We start from the raw sequence: 13,364 nt of genomic DNA on the forward strand, positions 1-13,364 counted from the left end.
CCATTTATTTGGTATAGCCCTGTGAGCCATTCGGCTCTTGAATCGGGTGCAACCGCAACAAACAAAAAAAACATGAACAAGAAAACATCTTAAAGTGACTATGTGTGACTGCAAACAGAAAATCCAGGAAAAAAACATCAAAATATTCCTGAAATAGCACCGTACACCAACGCTGTGTGCAAATATCCCAGTGGGATGCAAGTCAAACAACAACAACCACAAGACAACTAAGATTAAGGCCATCAGTCTAACTCCGTACTACAATAAACAAAAACATGGCCAAACCAAAAAACGTTTTCTAAATCACCAAAATAAAGCCATAAATGCAATGTAACAGTGATCATAGGGACTGTGACCGATTTTTTTTACAATAAACTACATAAATAACATGTAACACCAAACCCTAGAGCCATAGCTGGCTGCATGAGTCACTCCACAACAACAGGAGCATTAGTCGGAGTATCACATTTTTCAATGCACCTTTAAGATCAGCACACTAAATCAAAATATAGATAATACTTTGCAGCGGTCATCCGGAGCGAAACATTTTATTTTATTTTAGGCCACTGAATAGCAGTGGTAGCTAGAGGTGTACAACTCCTCTAGATCAGTTTTGAGTGAAGATCTCATAGGTAAGTGATTCAAGTTGCAGTTTATTTTCAATAGCATTCCAGACCCTGGGGGCATCAATAGCAAAGGCCCTTCCTCCGGTTTTTGTACGGCAATAGGGAATGTGAAGCTGGTAAATGAACGAAGACCTGAGGTCAAATTTGTTCTTTGAAACAGAGAGGAGATCCAGCAGGTAGTCTGCGGATTATTTTTGTAAGTACATCGTGAATAAATAAGATCTGGTGCACAAGCCGTCGAACATTAAGAGATGTTAAGTTTGTCCCAATGTAGAGATCACAGTGGTGAGTCCTATATGGGCAGTTCAATGCAAATCTTAAGGCCGACTGATAGATGGAATCAAGCTTCTTCAGTACAGTACTTGGGGCTGATTTATACACGATATCACAGTAATCAAGTAAAGGCAGTATGGTAGCTTTTATCAATTCCAAACGGAACATAGGGGGGAAGCAGTACTTGTGTCGATACAGAAAACCAATTTTTATTTTAGTCTTTTTACCAATATAATCAATGTGATCTTCAAAATTCAGTTTTGAATCCAGAATGACCCCAAGATACTTATAGATCTTGACTTGCTCTATTTGATAATTATTTAAGGAATGAAATTGTGGAAAATTTACTTCCTGCTTTAGTCCCGGTGAGAAGCATAGCACCTTGGTTTTGGAGGTATTCAGGACTAGTTTAAGAACAACTAGCTGATGTTGTAGTTTGTTGAAATCACCCTGGAGCTTAGCAATCACGTCATCTAGAGAGCGGCCAGCAGTAATCAGTATCGTGTCATCTGCAAAAAGATTTACCCTGGAATGATCCAGGTCAGTGTCCAAGTCATTGACATAAAGAGAGAACAAGAGGGGGCCGAGGATGGAACCCTGTGGAACCCCTTTTGTTATCTTAACACTGTTTGACCTCCAACCATCTGTGAATACAGTTTGGGTGCGAGAAAAGAGGTAATTTTTTTACCATTTTACTGTGTTTTCGGAAAAACCGAGGCAACTTAGTTTACTAAGCAGGGTGTTGTGGTCTACTGTATCAAAGCTTTGGACAGGTGAAGAAAAAAGACAGGCACAGTACTGCTTATTATCAAGGCTACTGTAAATTTGATTCAGAGAGTCTAATGCAGCAGATGTGGTGCTGTATTTTTTTCGGAACCCAGATTGAGAACTTCTTTTTGTGTTTAGTTGTCATTCCGCCGCACCTCCGATTAACACGGTTGGCTACGTACGGTGTGAAAGAAGTTCAACATACAGTACTGTACTGTGTTGGGTATTTTTCTCAACAGGTGTCTCGCCAACATGGGGGTGTCACTCTCTCGTGCAGCTCAGTGGACCTCCGACAGCGCGAGAGGCAGGGTGACTTTAGAGCCCACACCAATGAATGAAGTATTGCTCAACAGTATTGCAAACTATGCTGAGGAGTTCGGCAACCTCCATATTCATGAGGCAGCACTCGAGTTTTATGAACCATTACAGTGGGAAACTTTGCTACAGCCTTCTGATTTTACACAAGACTACATTCCCAGGTATGGTTGATCGTCTTTCACAGCTTCCTTAACAGTTTGTAAGGCTAATTCTTACCAATGATTATTTTCCCCCATCATTTAAAATAGTGTCCTAAATTCATAATGTGTTGTAATGTGTACCAACCGCCAATTGCTACGTTTTCGTGTTAATGTTATGCCATCCATAATATAGGTTTTTTTTGGGTTAGATCGCGTAAATATATAAATGTGTCGTTAAAACCCCCCACCACCCGACACAGCCAACTAGTAAGGGTTTGTCACATAAACAGAACGTGCCAATTCGCATTGACGAATTGTTTAGGTGACAACCCTTACTAGTTGGCTGTGTCGGGTGGTGGCGGGTTTTAACGACACATATTTACGCGATCTAACCCAAAAAAAACTATTTTTTGAATCAAGGTCGCGAAAGCCTACATGTTAAAATGCTATGACATGTTTGCACACTCTGGCAGCGAGACAACGGTCGCATCCAAGGATACGAAACACGATGGACAGCCTCTCCTTTACCTCTCTGGGCAGACTGTCAGTGTGTCCAACTGGAACCACCTCTCTCGGTTACTGCAAGCTTCTGGGCAGCACAAGCTCAAGGAGGTGCAATCCTGCCTGGAAGGTAACCTATCGTATGCTTTAATGTATTCATGAATCTAATATTGCAGGTAATATCTGTCAGATTCAATGCAGTACACATATAAGTACAATATATAATGAAAGTGAAGCAATAAACCGTAGGCCATTCTTTCTACCCATGTCTCCTGCCCAAGGCCACTTTTACTTAATACCTAATTTTACGTCTTTAATTCTGCATATCTTATCTAAAGAATGTAAAACTTAAGATGACAAGGACATGTTGCATCGCATTTGATGTTTCTGTAATGCACGGATGTGTGGATCTATCAAGTTTGATGGGTGATGTGTGTGTTTTACATTTCAGCTAACCGAGATCCAGTGACAAAGATACTTGGCAAAAGTTTTGCCACAGTGGAAGGGGAAGGCCCAGCAGCATTGCATTTGCCAGAGATAGGAGAAAAAGGGGACCCTGGAACAGAGATCAAGAAGAGGCTTCTGGTACTGTTGCAGCAGTTTGACCTGCAGTTACTACAAAGCTGCCTGAAGCAAGTGGCCGAGTAAGAATGATAAGATTACAATTAATCCCATCAATTACATTTTTATTATACTCCAGCCAAGGATATGAATTCAACCATTGCTTCTGGAAACAAGCCTTTCTACTGTTGACATTAGCCTCAGGATAAGTCTTCTGTCCTTCATTGAATAGGCCCACATCTGATATGTTTCTTGGGACAGAATATTCAATGGTATCACAAAGTCATAAGTTCTTCACTTACATCCTGGACACGTAGCTAAGGTAGATTAACTTCAGATGTGCTGGCACTGATTGGCACAGGCTTATTTAATTACTAAGATTCAATGGAAGTTGTAGTTGCATCAGAAGCCACCCTCACTCGAAGATGAAGCGGACAATTTGCTTTTAGTCATTGGGTACATTTCTAAAAATAAAGACAAAAGGAGACATACAGGAGATAAGTGTATAAATACAAATTATTTGCAGTTACTAGAACTGGATGCGAAGTAAAAAGCAGTGGTCAGATGGGAAGATGTTGGGCCTGAATTGGCTTCTGTACCACGAATAAGGTCAGAATAATAATTGTTTACTGCAATAATGTATTTAAAACCTTTTTGGGATACAAAATAATGCTCCAAACTTATTTATTGTAACATCCTAAGCTGGATACTCTTGAAAAACTATCTTAAAGACCCAACGATTCTTGTTTGGATGACATTACAAATATTTATAAATACAAAATACATCCTATACATGATGTATAGGAAATGTGCATGTCAAATTGTGCAATCACTATCAAAAGCTTATACAGTATTATTATTTGTGTAATTCAACCAATTTATCTCTTACCATTTATTTGGCACTGACATCGCACATATTTAGATGTTAAATATGTACAGTAATTTAAACAATACTCCAGTTGTATTGTAATTTCTATCTAAATGGACAGTGTGAGGAAAGAGTACATGTGTTGTTCTTGTGCAGTAAAGATGCTATTGTGCTTTCACGTGTTGGCAGAAAGGTGTCGATGAGTCCTGAAGCAATAAACCGTGAAGTGGAGCTGTTGCAGCCTTTGTCTGGGGACTCCACCAAATCCTTAATACGCAGCATACAACATATCTCAGGTATTGTAGGGATAAATATTTTCTGAATGTTAAATGTGGGACATGACAAGTCACATATCTCCTATATGTACTGCATGAATAAAACCATACACTGACATGCTTTTTGGGAAACCATTATTGTCCACCAAATATTCGACAAAAGGAGAAGCATGTAAGTACATTGGGTTCATTTAGGGTAACATAAAACAAAAGGAGCGGTGTTGTATTATGAACCGTGAACTAAACCATATTTTTCCCTTATGCTTTTGAGTTTGTGGATCGTGGATTTGCCATTTGCGGCTATTTTCAAGAATGTAACCGCCGTGATGGGCAAGGTTTTTGGTATATATGAGTGATTGTGTATGTCACTGTATGGTGCCGGGCTTACGAAGCCACAGCGGATAATGTGTGTAACCCGCTTACTGAGCGTAGTCCCAGCCCTAGCAGGGCTTGGGTGAGCGCTGGTCAGCACGGAGGCAACACATACAGTGTGCGGTGCGGGCTCCCGGTGAGGGAGCGAGAGGGAATGTCAGCCAGCCAGGGTTACGTTGGGGCATGATACGCTGGTTGACCTACCGACACGTGACTTGATGATATTGGAGGGGGGCCACCGGTGGACGGGGGCCGCTGGGCAGTCACGTGGTATGAAAGAGCTCTCGGGAGCCTTCGGGAAAGAGCTCGAGAGATCTAGAAGGTGAGCGGGGTGAGGGGCGGAGCCAGCCCAGCCCGGGCGGATATAACCGGGGCCCCGTGAGGGGCTCGGGGTTCTTCGTGTTGCAGTGATGAAGATCCACGTCGGGTAAAAGAAGCCTCTAGCCACGCGGTCCGGGACCCAGCTTGTGGTCCGTTCCGGGATAGCGAACCATGTCTAGTTCTGTCGTAGCGTGGCTAGATGGGCATTCAATACCCAAGTGTAGGTTGTGTTATGTTATGTTGAGTTACTGAAATAAATAGTGTTGCTCCCAAGACAACGTCTGCGACTCAGTAGGACTCACTACATATATGATAGTCATTTGTCTTTTCTATTATCTGAGGTAGGTAGGGAGGTAGGTGCAGCCCTGCAATTACTGGCTTATGCTACAGCTGGAGTGCAAGAGAGTCCCTTTAGAGCAGTGGTTCTCAACCTTTTGTTGGCTACTAGTACCCCCCCTTGTTGAATTTAGTTTGAACCAAGTACCCCCTTGCCTCACCCAACATGGCTCTGAGAAATAAATGTATATATAAATGGACATCAATATTTTATATTCTTGGTTCTTTCGGTAAAGTCACGTTGAAGGGAAACAATAAAATTATAAAATGTATATAAAACAATACAATTATCACGACGTTTCGACTGCAACACAAGCAGTCATCATCAGGTGTGAAAAGCAACGGCAAGAACATTTGGAAGAAGTGGCGTTTTTCGCATTTATTTATTTATTTTAAACGTTAGCACCACGGATAGTGATTTGACAGTTTATAGCCAACATTTTCATGGAGAAATTTGAGACTGATGCCATCCAGACTGCCACTCTGCGCCCAACCTTATGGAAGAGGTACGTGGATGACACTTTTGTCATCTGGCCACATGGCCGGCCTGCTCTAGACTAATTCTTCAACCACATCAATTCCATACACCCTGCCATCAGATTTACCATGGAAGTCGAAAAAGATGGCAAGCTACCTTTTTTGGATGTCCTACTAAAAATGAGACCTGATGGTTCAATTAGCAACTATGTCTACAGGAAAGCTACCCATACGGATGCTTATCTGAAACCGGATTCCTACCACTATCCATCACAGAAGAATTCTATCATCAAGACTCTGCACCATAGAGCCCAATGCATATCCGACCAGGAACACATAGGCAGTGAACTCAAGCACGTACACCAAGCTCTTAAGGCTAATGGTTACTCCGACTATACAATCCGCAAAGCTATCACTCAAACCATGAAGAAGTACCCTCTTGAGGAGCCTTTCAAAACCATCACTTTACCCTACATTGCGGGGATCACAAAAATATCTCCAAAATCTTAAATAAACACAAGATCCCGGTCCGTTTAAACACATTACATAAAATCCGTGAACTGGTTCCGTCTGTAAAAGATGTGATTCCGGACATACAGTACCCTGGTGTCTACAAACTAAGTTGCCTCTGTGGTAGTAGTTACATTGGAGAAACCAAACGACATGTCTCAGACCGCATTCGTGAACACAAAGCAGACCTTAAACACGGTAGGACCAACACCTCGGCCGTGGCAGATCACTGTTATAATTCAGTAGGCTCACATGACATTGACTTCTCCAAGACAGAAGTTCTTTGCAAGCCATCTGGCTACCATGAGAGATTCGTTCATGAGGCTATCCACATATACAAGCACAGAGACAATTTCAACCGAGAAGATTGATTCTGGCTTTGCAATCACTGGAAGGATTTGATAAACCATTTCGGGTCTTAATTGGTTGTTCACGCTTACGGTGTCTTTCAGACAGTATACATTAATTTTTTGTCTCCCCCCTCCTCTTTTCTGAACATAGATGGACTCATCCATCTAAACAAACTGTCAAATCGCTATTCGTGGTGCTAATGTTTAAAAATAAATAAATACAAACCGCCACTTCTTTCAAATGTTCTTGTCGTTGGTTTTCACACCTGATGATGACTGCTTGTGTTGCAGTCGAAACGTCGTGAGAATTTTATTATTTTATTGTTTCCCTTCAACGTGACTTTACCGAAAGAACCAAGAATATGAATCACTGCAGTCACGAAAGCTTTAAATGAAAATCAATATTTTAACCAATTGTCTATTTTGTGAGGTGTTCTGACAAGCTTGTAACTGAAAACGAATAGAAATAATAAATTAAACGGACGCTCTGCATGCATGACATAATTTGTTCGCACTTGCTGGCTAATCTTGGAAACCACATTGTTTACGATGAATGAGTTTAGAAAGGTCTTTTATATCGTTCAAGGTTACCATATGGATTTATTTTTTGTTGTAGTTGTTTTATATTGACATTCATACATGATTATTCACCAATGACTCTCATGTGTGATATAATTTCACACATATCACCTCATGTACCCCCTAGGACATTGCTACGTACCCCCAGGGGTCTGCATACCCCTGGTTAAAAACCACTGCTTTAGGGCATACAGGTTTCCCTCTCTTTATGCGGTAGATGCGGTCCAACAAAAGGACGCACAAAGCGAAATGGTACAAGACACAATGTCGTCCCTCGTCTGACTGCATAGCCACATGCAGGCCATATTTAATGTTAGGCAATCAGAAAAAAACTCCTATGATCTACAAAGATCACCCTTATCAACCATGTAAATGTTTTTTGCGTATATCAAGTTGATAGTTTATTTTGTTAAGCCGGGTGAGATTTGAAGAGATGGCTTAATTTGTAATATTGACCTGGGTCACCAAAATGACAAAAGCAATGACAAAAAACAGATAAAACAATGAAGCAAATCCGAGCAAAAACATATACATTATAGTGAAAACTACATTGATTTAATGTCTTGTACTCAAAATACCTTTCCTTCATGTCTTACAATAATGTGTTGTTAGATTATGTGTTCTCCAATGGGTGCCGGGCACCACCTTGGAGGCAAATTGAGGGAGACATCTGTTACTTGATGATCAAGCCCTGTGATACCGAGCTCTTGTCAGTCACGTGCAGCACGGTGGGAGTGTTTCTCAATGGGGTGAGTCTTGCATTTTATGCTCACGTGTTTGCCATGGTTATCCGCTTATCAAGTAATTGCTTATAACCGTAGGCTGTGAAACCAACATTTTTTGGCAATTTTCTGAAAATACATTGAATAACACTTTACATATTTTACACGTAAACAACTTAACATGTTCGAGCGCATTGTATTCTATATTGCAATTTTATATTAAATTACGAGCTCTAAAGTATATAGTCTGGCCAAGCGGCTCAGCGGTAGGGTGAGCGACTCACAATTGAAAGGCTTCGAATTCGGTTCCTGGTTGGGGGGTTGACTCAGCCCATACATTTTCTGGGTTCGATAAAATAGGTACCTGTTTGTGGGGATGTCAACTCAGGATAGGGGCAGTCAACACTCGATGTCCTCGCCCCCGACATAGGAATGTGGAATTTCCATCAATAGGCTCAGGCTGTAAACAGGGGAGATGCACAATACCTCAACGCTCGTTTGTGCAGTAAATTACTGACTTTCACACGATATTATTGAATTTAAAATACATGTTTGATTTTGTTTAATTAACCAACCTGATCCAGCTAATTGTGCATTATGGGTAGCCGAGGTCTAACTACCCGTGGTATCATTGTACTTTAACACATGTTTATCTTGTACAGGGGACTGAAAAGGATGGAGATGAAATCATCTACGAACGTAAAAGTGACATTTACAAAGATCTAATTTCTCTGCTAAAGGACAGGTCCCCAAAATTTGATGAGAACATTAAAAAAAAGGTATCTGTCTGTTATAAACATCATACACATTCTAACATGCACTTTGTCAATAGACCTGACAACTCTGGTGAGTTGAGTCATCTCAGAATGTCCAGTAGGGGTGAGTCAGAATGTTACAACAACAAACATTACAAAAATGAGAGGAGTGCAAACTATCGGGGAGGTAAGCAAGTCACAATAAATAAATAATACCTGCCAAGTTTTCAAACACTAAATGGGGGATTTGGGTGAGGCAGTAAGACAGCAACATAAACAGTCCGAGACCACACTAACACAACACAGTTGCACATTGAAATTGTACTATGGATATGTAGTAAATCTAGATTTGAAGTTTTCGTGACTGCAGGGATCTATACTCTTTGGTTATTTCGGTAAAGTCACGTAGGTATAAAATAAATTAAATCACGTTTCGGGCACAACACAAGCATCCGCCATCAGGTGGGACAACCACAGCAAGAAACAATTGCTGAAGTGGGCAAAAGGGCTGCTGTAACAAGAGGCTAGGCAAGAGAGGGGGGAGGAGCCAGGGAGGAGAGACAGAAAGGGGGGGGGGGGGGGAAGTGGAGCGCTGCCGAGTGAAGAGCAGCTAGAAGGGATTAAAGGGCGAGCAGAGACAACATGTCGGGGGGGTGGGGAGGGGAAGAGAGCGGGGCTGGGAGTGGGGAGCTGAAGCAACGGGAGATGCGGATATGAAGGCAACACCATAAAGCATTTAAGGTTTTACCTGGTTAATAACATCCTTCCAATGATTGCTCAATTTGTATCCATCTTCTCGGTTGAAGTTACGTCTGTTTATATATCTGGATGGCTTCATGAACAAACCTTTGATAGTAGCCCGAAGGTTTGCAGAGCACCTTGGTCTTGGAAAAAACTATCATATAGCTCTCAATATTTTTTTTAGTGGCTCAGAAGAAGTAGTGAATTATTGGATGAAATGAGAGCGCGCCATCTAATGGGCGGCAAGGGGTAACCGCACGGCCAATCCCAAGTGGGGATATATCTGGGCCAAGGGTAATGGGCAGAGTCAAAGGGGAACGTGCGGGAACTATCGTGAAAGTTCCACGAGGGGGCGTAGCTATAGGCGGAGCTTAGCTCCGCCGAGAGGCATATAAGCAGGGACAGGGGAGGACTCGGGTCGGTGTGTGAAGCCTCGAGTCCGGACCGCGTCACTGCAGAAGCCTCTCCTCGCCATCGACCACGTGCCGGAACTCCAGCAAGGCTCGCCTCCCGGCACGCCGCCAGCCAGCGGTGGGATCGGGGAGTGAGAGAGAGGCGGGCCTCAACGGAGGAACAGAGAGAATGGCTCGTCCCCGGCCGTAGAGAGAAGGGAAACATACGGGGAGAGTGGGAGTGGGCTGTGCAAGAATTCTATCAATAAAAGACGCCAGTCAAGATCGTCGTGGAAGACGTTTATTGCACAGGGTTGATCGTACTGTGTTGTGTGCATACATGTATTTAAGTTATGCTTTAGTCTTCTGCATTAACCAGGATTTTAATCAATTTGCATTTTTATTCGATATACTGCAAGAAACATTAAGTTGTATTGTTGTTTCTAGGACTGTGCTTTGCACATGGCCTCGCTGTCCTCCCAGCATGGGAGCTCCCAAAAAGGGAAAAAACACAAGAAAGAAGGAAACAACCAAACAGTGACAAAATCCAAAGTGATTTATCCAGAAGCAGAGAAAAAAGCAGTACATGGGCTGATAAAGAACCACAAACCACAGCCTTCTCTAACATGGAAGAACTTGGGGCTTATCCAACCACAGTAAGTTTGAATTACTTAAGCTTAAAGTACTTAGCAGAGTTTATATAATGTCCATCATAATTATCAGCCGTGTTATATCCACTGCAAGATGACAGCCTCGCCAAGTTTTCACCATATGTCATGATCTTGAAGTGCAACGATCTACCTTGCTCCTGTTTATGAGTCGATCTCATTGTTCCATCACCACGTCAGTTATATTCCTCCTTTGGCTGTCACATCTGTATTAGTCTCGACCATTGGCCGTCATCTCTTACAGCGATGGCTCCTGCTTAACGTTCTATCCGATGTCTCTATTTCATGTTCCCTTTCTGCTTATTAGTATAATTCCCAGCATGCATTTTTCCATGCTTATATACTTACTTTTCAGTTTCTGTTCTAGTTTATTTGTGAATGTCCGCATTTCCACATGTCATAGCAGGTAATACACACTGATTAAAAACTTTCTTCTCTACGCACATTTGTGAGTTGTTTTTCATTATCAAGAAAATACTCCGCTTTTCAACATTTTGTGATCCCAGTTCCCATTCAATAGTCCAATTTTGCTGCCTTCTCTATTAAGTGATTCTAGCATTTCCTGTAGTGTATTACCATTGCGCACTATAATGACTATGCCATAAGCAAATCCGAGATGGTCAATGTTTTTTCCACAAATATACGTCTTTGCTTCTCCAATTTAATTTTTGGAAAATATGCTCATGTTGCTGAATAACCTTGGTTATTTCTAATATGTATCTTGTTACTTTCTTCATGTATGGTTGCTCCATTTCTGTTTAAAGTTGTTTTTAATGAATATTTATTTAGGCCTTGGTTTGTGAGAGCTTCGATGACTGGATAAACTTCCACTGAGCCATAGTCTACAAAGGCTTAAACACTATGGTATTTCATATTCATTGGTCCTTTCAAAATCTGGAATCTGATTGATAGCATGTGGTCAATGGTATAGACACCTTTCCTAAACTCGTATTGCATATATGGTTGGTTTGCGTCAATTCTATTGTTTCAAAAAATCTTCTGAAACAATTTGCATACATTCAAAAGGAGCCCAATGAGTCTCTAGTTGTTCAATTAAACTTTCACCATCCTTTTTGAATAGACGAATTATTGAATCATCATTCCATGATTGAGGTATTTAATTGTTGTGTAAATATTGAACAGGATAGTACATTGAAAGTAGGTGGCAAAGGTTAGAAAGCAAACAGCAAATCAGAAAACAACAAAGGGCACGTTGAGGCAGAGGAGAGATCTACAAATAAATGGAAATGATATACTAACCATTAATAAACATAACTTGTAAAATGATCAGAATAAGAATGTAACATCCTTAGGGAGAAAGATTTAACCATATCTCATGATAGAGATAGCCTTATAAAACTAGTGTATACATATATGTGCAGCTCTCTGTGGCAAAATAATGTATACTATTTCATAGGCATCAGACCATTACTCAGATGAAGAGGATGAAGTTCGAGATGTCGCTCCTCAAAAAGTAAATGTTGCTCTTCGCAGTATGATAGAAGGGGAAAGCTCCTGGACCAAATAGTGTTGTGTTCTTCATTACAAGCCCCACTGGTGGCCCCTTTAGTGCAGTTCCAGACGTGCGGCCCCCGACAATACACAAATGTGAAAACACCCCCACCATCATTGTGCTCTCAAACCCCCCATGATTTCAAATGTGTGGCGGCACTCGCACCGATGATGTCTTTTCGGCAAAAGTGGCCCCCCTCTGAAAATGAGTGAAGAACACTCAGATAGTGTAACAGTGGACATCATCAAAGAAACGGGACCAGTTGCTTGTTCACATCATCTCTACATATTACATACAATGGCCACTGCTGACGTTGGGATTATAAGGTTTGCATTGAAGGGTTATTGTATTTATTTAACATGACTAATATGAACATGCTATTTCTCTATTTTGGTGTATGGTCTTATTGTAAATGAAGGGAAACTGGAAAGTCTGCCAAAACAAAGAATCACCAGCATAGCACAAGCCAACAGCAAGACAATGAAAAACTGGATCATGGGAAAAAGAGACACCCATCCACTGCCTCGCTAAGTAAACGGTGGCCTTCTCACAAGACGTGAGTGTGTTTCTAAGTTTATATTTTATTTTATCAGTGCTTACGTAAGTATTCTAATTGTTCAACCACTATATTTTTGGTGATTATGATTACTGCATATGTGGACGATTCACAGTGAAACTCCATTTATCTGGGGGTAAACGGTGGGGGGGGGGGGGGGGGTGAAAGAAGAAAAGGCAATAATACAGAAGGTGTTAAGATGTTCAAACACCCCACATAGAAATTTGCACTTATCAAGGCGCTCATTCATCGAGCTAAGAAAGTGTCAGATGGTGACAGTCTGAGAAGTGAAATTCAACATGTTAAAGAAGCGCTGCAAATAAACGGCTACAATGATGCACAAATCAACAGGGCATTGAATACCAAAACCAAATCAAATAACAAGAGCATTGAAACTGCCCAAGTAATTAAAATGATCAAATACCGTACATTGCGGGAGTAACTTATAAACTAGCCAGATGTTTGGAAAAACAAACATCCGAGTCAGATTTGGCATGGTACATAAAATACAGAATTTAATATCTGGTACAAAAGATGTAACTCAGAGAATCGGAAATAACTGTTGACAATGGCAGGTATGATGGAAACATCAACAACCAGTTAAGGCTAGTTTAGAAGCTTTCGTGACTGCAGGAATTACTCTTTGGTTCTTTCGGTAAAGTCACGTAGAAAATAAAATCAAATAATAATAGAATACGACGTTTCGGTTGCCACACAAGCAGCCATCAGCAGGTAAGAATTA

General features: G+C 41.2%; 1 protein-coding gene across 2 annotated transcripts in view; it reads left to right on the forward strand.

The window, feature by feature from the left end:
• ODAD2 (outer dynein arm docking complex subunit 2) overlaps nt 1-13,364 on the forward strand; it is a 37,127-nt gene that overhangs the window by 1,930 nt on the left and 21,833 nt on the right. For both annotated transcript variants that reach the window (XM_032956854.2, XM_032956855.2), the window contains exons 2-9: nt 1,907-2,146; nt 2,599-2,756; nt 3,078-3,270; nt 4,245-4,351; nt 7,888-8,024; nt 8,660-8,776; nt 10,333-10,541; nt 12,485-12,622. In XM_032956854.2, the coding sequence (XP_032812745.1) occupies nt 1,920-2,146; nt 2,599-2,756; nt 3,078-3,270; nt 4,245-4,351; nt 7,888-8,024; nt 8,660-8,776; nt 10,333-10,541; nt 12,485-12,622 (1,286 nt within the window). In that variant the 5' untranslated portion in view covers nt 1,907-1,919. The remainder of the gene's footprint in view (nt 1-1,906; nt 2,147-2,598; nt 2,757-3,077; nt 3,271-4,244; nt 4,352-7,887; nt 8,025-8,659; nt 8,777-10,332; nt 10,542-12,484; nt 12,623-13,364) is intronic.

Source organism: Petromyzon marinus, chromosome 19 (genome assembly GCF_048934315.1).
Source record: "Petromyzon marinus isolate PM22_M1 ecotype Great Lakes invasive population chromosome 19, UKy_Petmar_22M1.pri1.0, whole genome shotgun sequence".
Lineage (NCBI taxonomy): Eukaryota > Metazoa > Chordata > Hyperoartia > Petromyzontiformes > Petromyzontidae > Petromyzon > Petromyzon marinus.